The sequence below is a fragment of the Jaculus jaculus genome, chromosome 13 (genome assembly GCF_020740685.1).
Source record: "Jaculus jaculus isolate mJacJac1 chromosome 13, mJacJac1.mat.Y.cur, whole genome shotgun sequence".
Taxonomy (NCBI): Eukaryota; Metazoa; Chordata; class Mammalia; order Rodentia; family Dipodidae; genus Jaculus; species Jaculus jaculus.
The window spans coordinates 33,937,712-33,950,447 of NC_059114.1; the positions used below are offsets into that span (position 1 = coordinate 33,937,712).

At 47.4% G+C, this 12,736-nt stretch overlaps 1 protein-coding gene across 4 annotated transcripts in view; it reads right to left on the reverse strand.

The window, feature by feature from the left end:
• Positions 1–292: 292 nt before the first annotated feature.
• Arhgef37 (Rho guanine nucleotide exchange factor 37) overlaps positions 293–12,736 on the reverse strand; it is a 102,909-nt gene continuing 90,465 nt past the window's right edge. For all 4 annotated transcript variants that reach the window (XM_045133087.1, XM_045133086.1, XM_045133085.1 and 1 more), the window contains 3 exons: positions 9,154–9,349; positions 5,270–5,427; positions 293–1,702 (listed from right to left, as the gene is read on the reverse strand). In XM_045133087.1, the coding sequence (XP_044989022.1) occupies positions 1,493–1,702; positions 5,270–5,427; positions 9,154–9,349 (564 nt within the window). In that variant the 3' untranslated portion in view covers positions 293–1,492. The remainder of the gene's footprint in view (positions 1,703–5,269; positions 5,428–9,153; positions 9,350–12,736) is intronic.

The following is a 12,736-nucleotide window of genomic DNA, read 5'->3' on the forward strand; positions in this document are numbered from 1 at the left end:
GAGGGTTGATTCTGAACTTGCTAGCTGCATAAGTCTCCTTTTCTATTTTCTGGAGATCTTGCAATAACTCTTACCCCAAAGCAGCTGCTGAGCAGTGACTGTATCTACTAACTCATCTCTTTCAAGACACTGGGACATTGGCTATCGAGACTGTAGGACTCTCATGTGACACGTGACAGTCAGGTACAGACTACATGTAGGACTGTGGTCCCATGAGGTTATATTGCCCAGGGACATAGCCCTGTTGGTGTAGGTGTTCTATAACACTCATATGAAACAAGATCTCCTAAAACACATGCCTCAGAATATGTCTTTATTGCTCATCCATGCTGAATATACTAAAAAGGACTCCAAGAAAGACTCTGGGTCTAAGGAAAAGGACACTGTTGGATGTACGAGGTGGCAAGACTGCTTCCAGCCTGTATCAGCTCATGGTGGAGGCCTTTCTGGTTCCACTGATCATACAGTACCCTGGTGTCACACTTCCTAGTTGTTGATGGCCTCATTGTCCTTAGCCTCACATCATCCTCATTGTAGTGCTATAAGTTATTTGTGAAATGGAAAATGACAGTTGTCAAGGCCCCACAGCCACCTGAGGTTACTGGGTTTCCTTCCAGAACCAAGAAACCAAGCCATTTCTCACCTCCCCCATCCACCAGGCCAGCAGTCACCTACTTCACAGGATTTCTGCCATAATTGCCTCCAAGTCCCGTTGTCTCCTAGTCCAGAGAGAACAGTGGCAAGCTGTTCTGCCGCCAGCAGTCTCACACACCCCGCTAATCCATCTTCAAAACCCCCTCTTCCCTAGAACCACCTCCAAGTTTGCCCACACACATTCCAAAAGTGTGGCTGGTCATACCCACTTCTAGTCCCCGTAGAGAGTCACCCAGGAACCTCCACTCTAGAGCAGAGCCTTGCTGTCCCTGTGCGTGGGCTCCCTGTTGCTGTCAGAGACAACTCAACTCTAAACAGGAAGAAGGAAGAGATGAGTCAGCTACAGGGCTCCTGATAGCGCGGCAGAAAGGGAATTACGGAACCAGGAAGCTCTGGGCTTCTTCAGTGCCCCGTCCAGCCATCAGCATACAAGTCATATCCACCCGGGTGGTGGGTGGCCAGCTCCCACGGGCAGAAAGGAAGCACAGGTGCAAGCAGTGGCAAGCCCTGGCTAATCAGTTGGGACCTGCTTGGAATGACTTCTTTTTTTTTTTTTTGGTAGAGGTTAGGGTCTCACTCTAGCCCAGGCTGACCTGGAACTCACTCTGTAATCCCAGGCTCTGGAATGACTTCTTTATGCAGGCCTGAGGAATGCTCCTGCTGGAGCCTATTATGGCTGCCACCCATGTGAGGTGCTCTGCAGGACCCCATCACCTCCTCAGGCAGCCACCTGGCTATCCTTCACTCCTCTCCTACCTTTGTCTTTGCCACTTGCCTGCAGGTCACAGCCTCCAGGCCTCTGCCTTTCCTTGGCAAAAGGGGCTCCGAGGAGGGTACCCTAAGAGGGCAGACTCCAGCCCCATGGAGCTGGGCTTGGGATCGTGGCCAGGAAACTAGAAGGCACATATCCCCTCTGTCCATTCACTTCCACCAGGCTCCATTCGGGGTTCCCCTTCTTGTCTTGGGCCTCAAGGATTTTCACATGCTGGCCAGCCTGAAGACTCACTTCATAGCTACTCCTGGCCACAAAGGGGTATGCTGCCACCACCTAAAACACACAAGGAGGGACAGAAGTAGTCAGGGCAGCAGACAGATGAACTCAGTGCCGATGCAGCCATCCTGCTCCCGGCCTGCTCCTGCCATCACCGCGCACACGGGCCTCCACTGCCAGGCATCCAGCACCTCTCACACACATCCGTGAGCTAAAGACAACTTCATCTGCTCGGCCCCTGGCCGACAATCACTGTGCTGTTGCCACTGTACCAATGCTTTGCTGGGCTTTGTTATTTTTTTTCAATATTTGTTTATTTATTTATTTGAGAGAGACAGAGAGCGGGCACACCAGGGTCTCCTGTCACTGCAAGCAAACTCCAGGCACATGCATCACTATAAGCATCTGGCTGTACATAGGTACTGGCTGTCAGGTTTTGCAAGCAAGTGTCTTTAACTTCTGAGGCATCTGTCTAGTCCTGGCTTTGATTTTTACAACAATTCTATCGTTGCATTTGTCCCATTTGTTTTCAGATAAGGAAACTGAGACTAAGGAAGTCAAGAAACTTAGTCACAGACTTCCAGGTAAGATGGTGGCATACCAGCCACACCAAAGCAGCCCAGGGAAGGAAATAAACAGAAACACAGCAAAATACACTCTTCTAATGAAAAGTGAAGGTGTACAAGTTATTCTCAACCACAGCAGAGAAGCAGAAGAGACCAAGATCTTCCAGAAAGGAGGAAATTGACCAGAATCCTGCAAGGGGCCAGCAGCGACCCCCCCCCCCATCTCTGAGCCCGCCCGGAGGCACTGAGCGGCAGGAGCAGACACACGGTGAGGGGATTGTCCACTCACAGCGGCCTCCTCGCAAAGTCAAGAAACATGAAGGGAAGGCAGCAGAGACCAGCCGAGCAGCCGCTGAAGGAGAATAAAATGGGACTAGCTGAGCAGCTCAGGTACAACTGCAGGTACCCCGCATAGCCTCACATCCCCGACCGAGAACTCATTAACCCTTGGCCACTCAGCACCGAAACAGATCAAGGTGGGCACTCAGCATTGGCATGATTAGAAGCCATCCCAAATGGTAACAGGGTCTACTTATACAAAGCCAGATGCAGAGGCCTGCACTGGAAGTGCTAATCTCTCTTTCCATGTCAGGAAAGGTGATGTATTACATTTGAATAGTATATTCTTGGTTGGCTTTACCCTTTTCAAATAATCTATAGTTTGGTGGTATTGTTGCCTTTGACATTTCCTGATTTATATGGCCTTTGTCTTTGTCTTTGGCTTTGTTTTGTTTTGGTTTGGTTTTTTTGAGGTAGGGTCTTACTCTGGCCCAGGCTGACCTGGAATTAACTATGTAGTCTCAGGGTGGCCTCAAACTCACGGCGATGTTCCTACTTTTGCCTACTGAGTGCTGGGATTAAAGGCGTGTGCCACCACACCCAGCTTGTCTTTTTTGTTTTGTCTTTTGCTTAAATCAGTATTGGGGGCAAGTACTGACTGGCCCCAGGCTGACTTGGAACCCATTTCAGACAAGAAATTTCAACCTCCCAGTTGACAGGGTTAAGGGTGTGGAGCCACACACACCCTTAAGAACTTTGGCTTTATTAGATTATCTGTTTAGTTTAATCCCCACATTTGTATAAATACTCTGGTTTTGAGTGAGTATCTATATTGCTCAGTTGAATTTTAGAATTTGCGAGTAATTTTCTTCACCCAGTTCACTACAATACTTGAACAGCAAGCAAACTCAACTCCTAGGGTCGCTTCTGTTACTTCTCTTGGAGTAGAAGAACAACACCTGGCACCTTAAACTCCTATACTGAAGATATATAAAGATGCCTTAACATGGATAAGAACCCTGAAGATAATACACTACTAAATGATGAATGTGTCAATGAACAAATCAATAAGGAAATCAAAAGCTGGGCGTGTTGGCACACGCCTTTAATCCCAGCACTCAGGAGGCAGAGGTAGGAGGATCGCCATGAGTTTGAGGCCAGCCTGAGACTCCATAGTGAATTCCAGGTTAGCCTGGGCCTATTCTGGACACTCATGTAAATGGAATCCTAGCCCATGTGGTCTTTGTGCCTTTTTTTTCACTTAGCAGTATATGCTCAAGCATGTTGATACTGATGTATTTCCTTCCTTTTTTTTAAGAGAAAGAGGGAGTGAGCAAAAGAGAATTCGTGTGCCAGGGCCTCAGCCATTGCAATGGAACTCCAGACACTTGCCCCACCTAGTGCACATGTGCAACCTTGTGCCTGCCTTATGTTTGTGCATCTGGCTTACGTGGGATCTGGAGAGAGATCAAACATACGTCCTTAGGCTTTGTAGGCAAGCGCCTTAACAGCTAAGCCATCTCTCCAGCCCATTTTCTTCCTCTTCATGGCCCAATAACACCCTATTCTATTTCTGTTACATTTTGTTTGTTCATTCAGTTGACAGACATTTGAGTTCTTAGGAATAATGCTGCCACGAGCACACATGCCTGTTTCCACTGCTTTTTAAGAGAAAGCCTGGGGCTGGAGAGATGGCTTAGTGGTTAAGGCACTTGCCTACGAAGCCTACAGATTCATGTTCAACTCACACAAGGTCACACATACACATAAGGTGTCATACTCATCTAGTGTTCAATTGTAGTGGCTGAGGCCCTGCTGTGCCAATTCTCTCTCTCTCATAAAAGAAAAAATTACAAAAAAAAAAAAAAAAAAAGGAGGAGAGAAAGAGAGTCTGACACGCTCACCAAAGCCACAGGGCCTTGCTGGCCTGCTCTGTAGACTCTGCCTGCAGTGCCATATTCCATTCTGCCTCATCCCAATGCCTTACTCTTCCTCTAACCACTGGCTTCATTCAGTTCATGATCCTCTCCTGTCACTGTGCTTTACATGTGTTGTATATGCTTTTCTGGAGAATGTATGCCACCTGCACCCCATTACACTCCCTTTGTCCGTTAATCCTACTTGCCCTTCCCTCTGAGAAAAGGCATCATTCTCAGGAAATCCTCTCTGCACCTAGGCCCCTGGCCCTTACCACAGCTGATTACTTTCAGGTTATCCCTGCATTTATGCCAGTTTCGGGGCTGAGTCTCTAGGACTCACTTTTCAACTGCTTCTGTTTCTTTTTTGCGGGGGGGGGGGGGTTGTGTTTTTTTGTTTTGTTTTTATTTTTCAAGGTAGGGTCTCACTCTGGCCCAGGCTGACCTGGAATTCACTATGTAGTCTCAGGCTATCCTCGAACTCACAGCGATCCTCCTACCTCGTATTCATGCATCTAGTGAGCTTTGCTTTCCCTCAGATTGCAAGTTTGGTGTGCTCTTGTCCATCACCGTCTCTCCTGTGTAGTACCATATCAGGCAAATTGAATGAATGAATGAATGAGTGGAGGGCTTCCACTTGCTGCGCTGATGGGGGATGAGGCATGAGCTCTCTGTTGCTAATGTGGCAGAAGAGGGAAGACCCTTTCTCTAAGCAGGACAGGGACTTATCACTGACCATGGCCAGGCCTCACGGGGAGGGGAGCCCTGGATAGGAGCAGGGTACACTTTGACAGAAGACAGAAATTCAAGCCTCAGTCCCATGGCCCAAGAGAGGCCCGCCCTCCGCCCTCTCCCAGACTCACCTGGGTCACAGCTGGGGCAGCAGAAACAGGGACTTGGGTGGGCTCTGGTGTTAGAAGCCCGGAGTCCTCCAGCAGCCCCACCTGCCCTCTGGGCTCCTTCTCACTGGGTACTACGTGGTACTGCTGCAGTTTCCCAGCAGGCACATACCCACGGTGTCCTAGGGAACATGGAAAAGGTTCACTGCCGTCCTTTCCAGGGATGTCAGTGATATGCATGCTCCAGCGCAGCTTCTGGCCACTAAGGGGACACAAGAGGATCCTCAAGGAACCTCACAACCCCATCCCCCTCTGCATTCACCGTTTACAGCAGCTCCTGGCTTGACCCCAAGATGGGGTCTCCCTGATGGGACAGCCCGCGCTATCTGAAACAAGTGACAGGGACGGCGGTCATCCTTGAGCTGGTATGAGATGCTCTTGATGGTGGCACCGCCGCTTGGGGCGCCCGAGTTGCTGCCCTGAGCAAGGCTCGGCTCCCTCTCCTCCCAGCACCGGATTGCTGTGCTGCTGCTGCTTCTTTTCAAGTATTTTAATTTTTTTTAAAGATTTTATTTTTATTTATTTATTTGTCAGAGACAGAGAGAGGGAGACAAAGTGAGAATGGGCACACCAGAGCCTCTAGCCACTGCAAACTAACTCCAGAAACATGTGCCACCATGTGCATCTGGCTTATGTGGGACCTGGAGTACCAAACCTGGGTCCTTAGGCTTTGCAGGCATGCACCTTAACAGCTAAACCATCTCTGCAGCCCTATTTTTATTTATTTATTTATTTTTGAGGCAAGCCTGACAGGCTGGCCATTTTTTATGCAAGAAAGTGAGAGAAAGAAACAGAGAGTTGGCACACCAGGGTCTCCAGCCACTGCAGCGGAACTCCAGACGTCTGCGCTATCGTGTGCACATGTAAGAGCCTGCCGTGCTTGCGTTACCTTGAGCATCTGGTTTACTAGGATCTGAAGAGTCGAACATGGGTCCTTAGGCTTTGTAGGCAAGCATCTTAACCATTAAGCCCGACATCATTTATTAAAAAAAAAAATTTAAGGCTGGAGGGATGGCTTAGCAGTTAAGGCACTTGCCTGCAAAGCCAAAGGACTAAGATTTAAGGCCCCAGGACCCACATTAGCCAGATGTCCAAGGGGGCACACATGTCTGGAGTTCATTTGCAGTGGCTGGAGACCCTGGTGTGCCCATTCTCTCTCCCTCCCTCCCTCTCCTTCTCTGTCAAATAAATAAATAAATAAAAATAAAAATATTTAAAAATAATAATAGGGCTGGAGAGATGGCTTAGTGGTTAAGCGCTTGCCTATGAAGACTAAGGACCCCAGTTCGAGGCTAGATTCCCTAGGACCCACATTAGCCAGATACACAAGGGGGTGCTCACGCATCTGGAGTTTGTTTGCAGTGCCTGGAAGCCCTGGTGCGCCCATTCTCTGTCTCTCTGTCGCTCTCAAATAAATAAATAAAAACTAAAAAAAAAAAAAAATTAAAAAAAAAACAATAATAACAATGCCGGGCCACTACATAGTGAATTCCAGATCAGTGTGAGCTAGAAGCAAGACCCTACCTCAGAAAACCAAAAAATAAAATAAAAATTTTAAAGCCAGGTGTGGTGGCATACACCTCTAATTGCAGCACTTGGGAGGCAGAAGTAGTAGGATCACTGTGAGGTCAAAGGCAATCCTGAGACTCCATAGTGAATTCCAGGTCAGCCTGGGCTAGAGGGAGACCCTACCTTGAAAAACCAATATATATATATTTGAGAAAGAGAGGAAGAGAAAAAAATGTATGAATGTGCCAGGGCTTATGGCCACTGCAAATGCACTCCAGATGCATGCACCAACTTGGTGCATCTGGCTTTAAGTGGGAACAGGGGAACTGAACCCCAACCATCAGGCTTTGCAAACAAACTGCTGAGCCATCTCTCCAGACCCTGCTTTGCTTCTTACCGTGTTCCTTCTGGGTTCCTTCTCATACAGCAGCTCTCCCAGTGCTGCCTGGCTATTGTCACTGCAAGTGGGCACCACTTTCCAATCACCAGAGCCAGCAGGTGGTTACGGTCTTCTCAGCAACCCTGAGGTCTCTTGGTATCACTACCTTCATTTCATGCTGAGAAGCCCCGTTACGTCTCTGAGAACACTCAGTTAGGAAAGAGCAGAGTTGAGATCCAACCTGATCCTTAAGGCCCTGAAGACCTTGCTTTAATATTCCTTAACATTATTTCCTCACTTCACTGGCTTAGAACTGTTGGTACCACATTTTTATTTTTGTTTTCATTTAAAAAAAATGTTTTTGAGGGCTGGAGAGATGTCTTAGTGGTTAAGGTGCTTGCCTGTGAAGCCTAAGGTCCTACATTCAACTCCCCAGAACCCACATAAGCCAGATGCACATGGTGCCACATGTACCTGGAGTTCATTTGCAGTGGCTAAAGGCCCATTCTCTGGTATGCCTATTTTCTCTCTTTCTCTCTCCTTCCCTCAAATAAATAAATAAATGAATAAATAACATTTAAAATTTTTTTCAATGTAGGGTCTCACTCTATCCAGCCTGACCTGGCACTTACTCTGTAGTCCCAGGCTGGCCTTGAACTCATGGTGATTCTCCTACCTCTGCCTCCCAAATGCTGGAGTGCACCACCATGCCTGGTTCTGTTTTCGTCTTTAAAAAAAATATTTTAGGGGATGGAGAAATGGCTTAGCTGTCAAGGTCTTTGCCTGCAAAGCCAAAGGACCTAAGTTCAATTCCTCAAGACCCATGTAAACTAGACAAACAAGGTGGCACATGTGCCTAGAGTTCATTTGCAGTGGCTGGTAGCGCCCATTCTCTCTTTCTTTCTCTCTCTCTCTCTCTGCTTCTTTCCATCTCTCTCAAATAAATAAATAAAAATATTTTAAAAAATATTTTATTTAGCCGGGCATGGTGGCGCACACCTTTAATCCCAGCACTTGGGAGGCAGAGGTAGGAGGATTGCCATGAGTTCAAGGCCACCCTGAGACTACAGAGTTAATTCCAGGTCAGCCTGGACCAGAGTGAGACCCTACCTCGAAAAACAAAAACAAAAACAAACAAACAAAAAAAAAAAATTTTATTTGAGAGGAAAGAGAGGGAGAGAGAGAATGGATGTTCCCGGGCCCCTGGCCACTGCAAACAAGCTCCAGAGCATGTGCCCCTTGTGCAGCTGGCTTACATGGGTCCTAGGGAATTGAACCTGTGCCCTTTGGCTTTGCAGGCAAGTGCCTTAACTGCTTATGTGGCCCTGGCTGTCCTGGACATGCGGTGATCCACCTGCCTGTGTCTTGCAAGTGGCTCTACTTTACTGATTATTTAAATGGCACACTTTTTTAAAACCTGGTCTTATTCTATACAACAATGCAGATATAATCACAGGCTTAGGGACTATTTATACTTTTTTCTAATGCACTTTAAAATACTTAAGTAAAAATTACAATACAACATTTAAAGGAGGAAACTGTGCTCCCTGTCTTCAATAACCCTGTGCTCCCCTCCTCTCAGGAGTCATTCTTGTCAATGTGGTTGAGATCAAGGTCCCCTTCCCCTGTACTTTTTAGGGAGCAGCCCAAGTTCCTCCCACACATGCGACCAGCCCAGCAGTCTATGAGGTCCCTAAGGCAGGGCTCTGTCTTATCCACATAGCACAGTTCTGAGTGAAGGCTGTGACAGAAGACTAAGTCTTTTTTTTTTTTCTTTTGACATTTCACGCAGTGCTGAGTCACTCTGAGCTGACTGAGCTCCAATCTGCATCTGTCTCAGGGCTTACCCCATCCTGGGCTGGCACAGGCAGACCTTGGCACATAGAGGCCCTGTGCCTCCCCACCGATCCCTGTCAGCAGGCTTTCGCAGGAGAGGAAGGATCCATAAAGGCCTACCTACCCCCGGTATCCACCAGCCAACGGCTTCTGTTGCCTTTGGTATCCTTGTTTTGTAGAAGGGCTACAATTTGACCCCGCAGAAGTGTCAAATCCAGAGTCCCAGTCCCGTTGATACTGCTTGTCACCTGGTACAGCTTCTCAGGGCCATACCTGCTAAGGAGAGCCTGCATCTGGCGCTCAGAGCCTGGAAGGAGTGGCTGGGGGGGGGGGGGGGGCGCAGAGACAGACAAAGGAGCTTGAGCTAAGAGTCAACACGTGTTGATTGTGGAAAAACTGGACTCTAGGGAACTAGGCAAAAGATAAGAAGTCAGATCATCTTTGATTTCCAGGGAGTGCAAACTTTCCCTTTTTATCTCCAAGGGTCCAATCACCCTAACTCTACCCCCCCCACCATCTCTCCAGCCAAATTTCTAATGCTTTTCTGAGAAGAAAAATATTACTTTACATAGAAGGAAGGTTCCAGGATGCATTTTCTGCCCCTTTACTTTTTTTTTCCAAGTTGTAGGTTCCATGGCCACCCTTGTGAGACCTCTGCTGGCCTAATTCTCATTGAAAAGTGGGAGGAGGCCATGAAGACCAGCTGACAGAAAGCTGGAAGAAGCCATTCTGCATGCAGTTCAATGGGAGAGAGAGAAATCACCAGTGGAGATACTCAACAGTGGACACTGTAAGCCTTATATTTGGCCAGCCAGGCCAAATGGGCCAAATGAGCCAATGGGTACAATAGTGGCACATCTGTCATGGTGGAAACCAACTGCCCTCTGATTGGACTGGAGGCCCGCTCCATGGGAGGGAATACATCCCTGATACTGAAAACTTACAACAGGGGTAGTCATGAGCCCTAGGGGTATAATGTCTGCTGCTGTCTGGCTAAATGTATATACTTTGCTTATCAAACTGCCCAGGACGCACTTCTCTTAATGTTATATTAATGCTACTCTCACTTTTGGTAGAGAATCTTCTCGTTTCAGATGACAGTGACCTTGGGATGATTAAGAAGGTATCATGGTGCTGGAAAGAAGTGACAGGAGTGCTCAGTACTGCAATATCTCTATCACACCTCCCAAGGCTCAGGGTCCATTGCGGAAGAGGTGGCGGAAAGAATGTAAGAGCCAAAGGAAGGATAGGATTCCATAAAACGTGCTCCCCCCAGACACAAAACGGCCTGGATATCCATGACCTCACAGTGCTTGACACTACCTACCCAAGACCATCATAATAGGAGGGAAAGATCATGACATCAAAATAAAAGAGAGACTGATTGAGAGGGGGAGGGGATATGATGGAGAATGAAATTTCAAAGGGGAAAGTCGGGGGAGGGAGGGTATTATCATGGGATATATTTTTTTAAATTTTTTTATTTATCTGAGAGCGACAGACAGAAAGACAAAGAGGCAGTGAGAGAGAGAATGGGCATGTCAGGGCCTCCAGCCACTGCAAACGAACTCCAGACACATGCGCCCCTTTTGCATCTGGCTAATGTGGGTCCTGGGGAATCGAGCCTTGAACCAGGGTCCTTAGGCTTCACAGGCAAGCGCTTAACTGCTAAGCCAGCTCTCCAGTCCTATCATGGGATATTTTTTATAATCACATGGAAGTTTTTAATAAGAAAAAGTTTGAAAAGAAAAAAAAAACCACAAAGCAAAGTGGGAGGAGGGATTAGAGGGTTGGTTCAATAATTAAAGGTGCTTGCTTGCAAAGTCTACTGGCTCAGGTTCAACTCCCCAGGTAAAGCACAAAGTGGCTCGTGCATCTGGAGTTTGTTTGCAGTGGCAAGAGTTCCTGGGGTGCTCATTCTCTCTCTTTTTCTTTTTCTCTTTCTCTTCTCGGGGCTGGAGAGGTTGCTCAGCAGTTAAAGGTTAAAGGCACCTGCTTGTAAAACCTGATGGCCTGGTTTTGATTCCCCAGTACCCACATCAAGCCAGATGCACAAAGTGGTGTATACCTTTGGAGTTTGTTTGCAGTGACGAAAGACCCTGGGGTGCCTATTCTCTCTCTCTGCTTGCAAATAAACTAACAAATAAATACAGTATTTAGAGAAAAAAAAAAAAAAAGAAACTGACCATAGTGGTACACACCTTTAATCCCAGCACCCGGGAGGCTAAGGTAGGAGGATCACCATGAGTTCGAAGCCACCCTGAGACTACATAGTGAATTCCAGGTCAGCCTGGGCTACAGCAAGACCCTACCTCAAGAAAAAAGAAAGAGAGAAAGGAAGAGAGAGAGAGAGAGAGAGAGAGAGAGAGAAGAAAAGGTAGTACATGCCTTTAATCCCAGCACTCAAAAGGCAGAGATAGGAGGATCACTGTGAGTTTGAGGCCAGCTTGAGATGACATAGTGAAGTCTTGGTCATCCTGGACTAAAGCAAGACCCTATCTCGAAAAACAAACAAAAGGACTGGAGAGATTACTTAGTGGTTAAGGCGCTTGCCTGAGAAGCCTAAAGACCTATGTTCAACTCCCCAGAACCCATGTAAGCCAGATGCACATGATGGCATCTGGAGTTTGTTTGCAGTGGCAGATCCATTCTCTGTCTGTGTCTCTCTCTGCCTCACTCTGCCTCTCTCTGTCTCTCTCTCTCCCAAATAAACAAATCAAAATAAAATTCTTTAAAAAAGAAAAACAAAAAAATAATTTAAAGTAATAGGGCTGGAGAGATTACTTAGGGGTTAAGGTGATTGCCTACAAAGCAGGTTTAATTCCCCAGGATACATGTAAGCCAGATGCGCAAGGTGGCAAAAGTGCCTACAGTTCATCTACAGTGGCTAGAGGCCCTGGTGCACTCATTTTCTTTCTATCTGCCTCTCCCTCTCTCAAATAATTAAAAAAAAAAAAAAGAGCTGGGTGTCGTAGCACACACCTTTAATTCCAGCACTTGGAAGGCAAAGGTAGGTGGATCACCATGAGTTTGAGGCCACCCTGAGACTATATAGTGAGTTCCAGGTCAGCCTGAGACCCTACCTCGAAAAACCAAAAAAGAGAGAGAGAGAGAGAGAGAGAGAGAGAGAGAGAGAACTGGGAGGCTGAGGTGGGGCAGTTGGTCCCAGATGGTCCTCCCCTTCCTAGTCCCAACCTTCTCTGCTGTCTCTTAGCAAGAAGGCCATCTTTACCTGCCCCACGCGATTGGGCCCTTCACTTGCTTCTCCATACCTCTAGACCTCTGTTCTCTTCTGGGGAATCACGGCGCTATCCTGGGATTGTTCACATCTCACATGTAATTAACTGAACGCAGTTTCAGTTTCCTCAAGTCCAGGTTGTCCACTCTATGTGAGTGACTGCCTACACTGCTACAGTGACTTCTCACTGGCTGACAGGGAGCCCAGCGACCCTCCAGTAACACCTCCTCAGCCCTGGATAACAGGTGTGTACAACCCCATCAGGCTTCTTTTGCCGCTTGTTTCTTGTTTTCATTAGGGATTGAACTCAGGTCCTCCCCCTCGCACAGCAATTGCTCTTACTTGCTGAGCCATCTCCCAGACCCTCTACAGTTACCTTCAAAACAGGCCATCGGTGTGGTGCACACACCTTTAATTCCAGCACTTGGGAGGCAGAGGTAGGGGGGTCAATGTGAGTTCAAAACCAGCT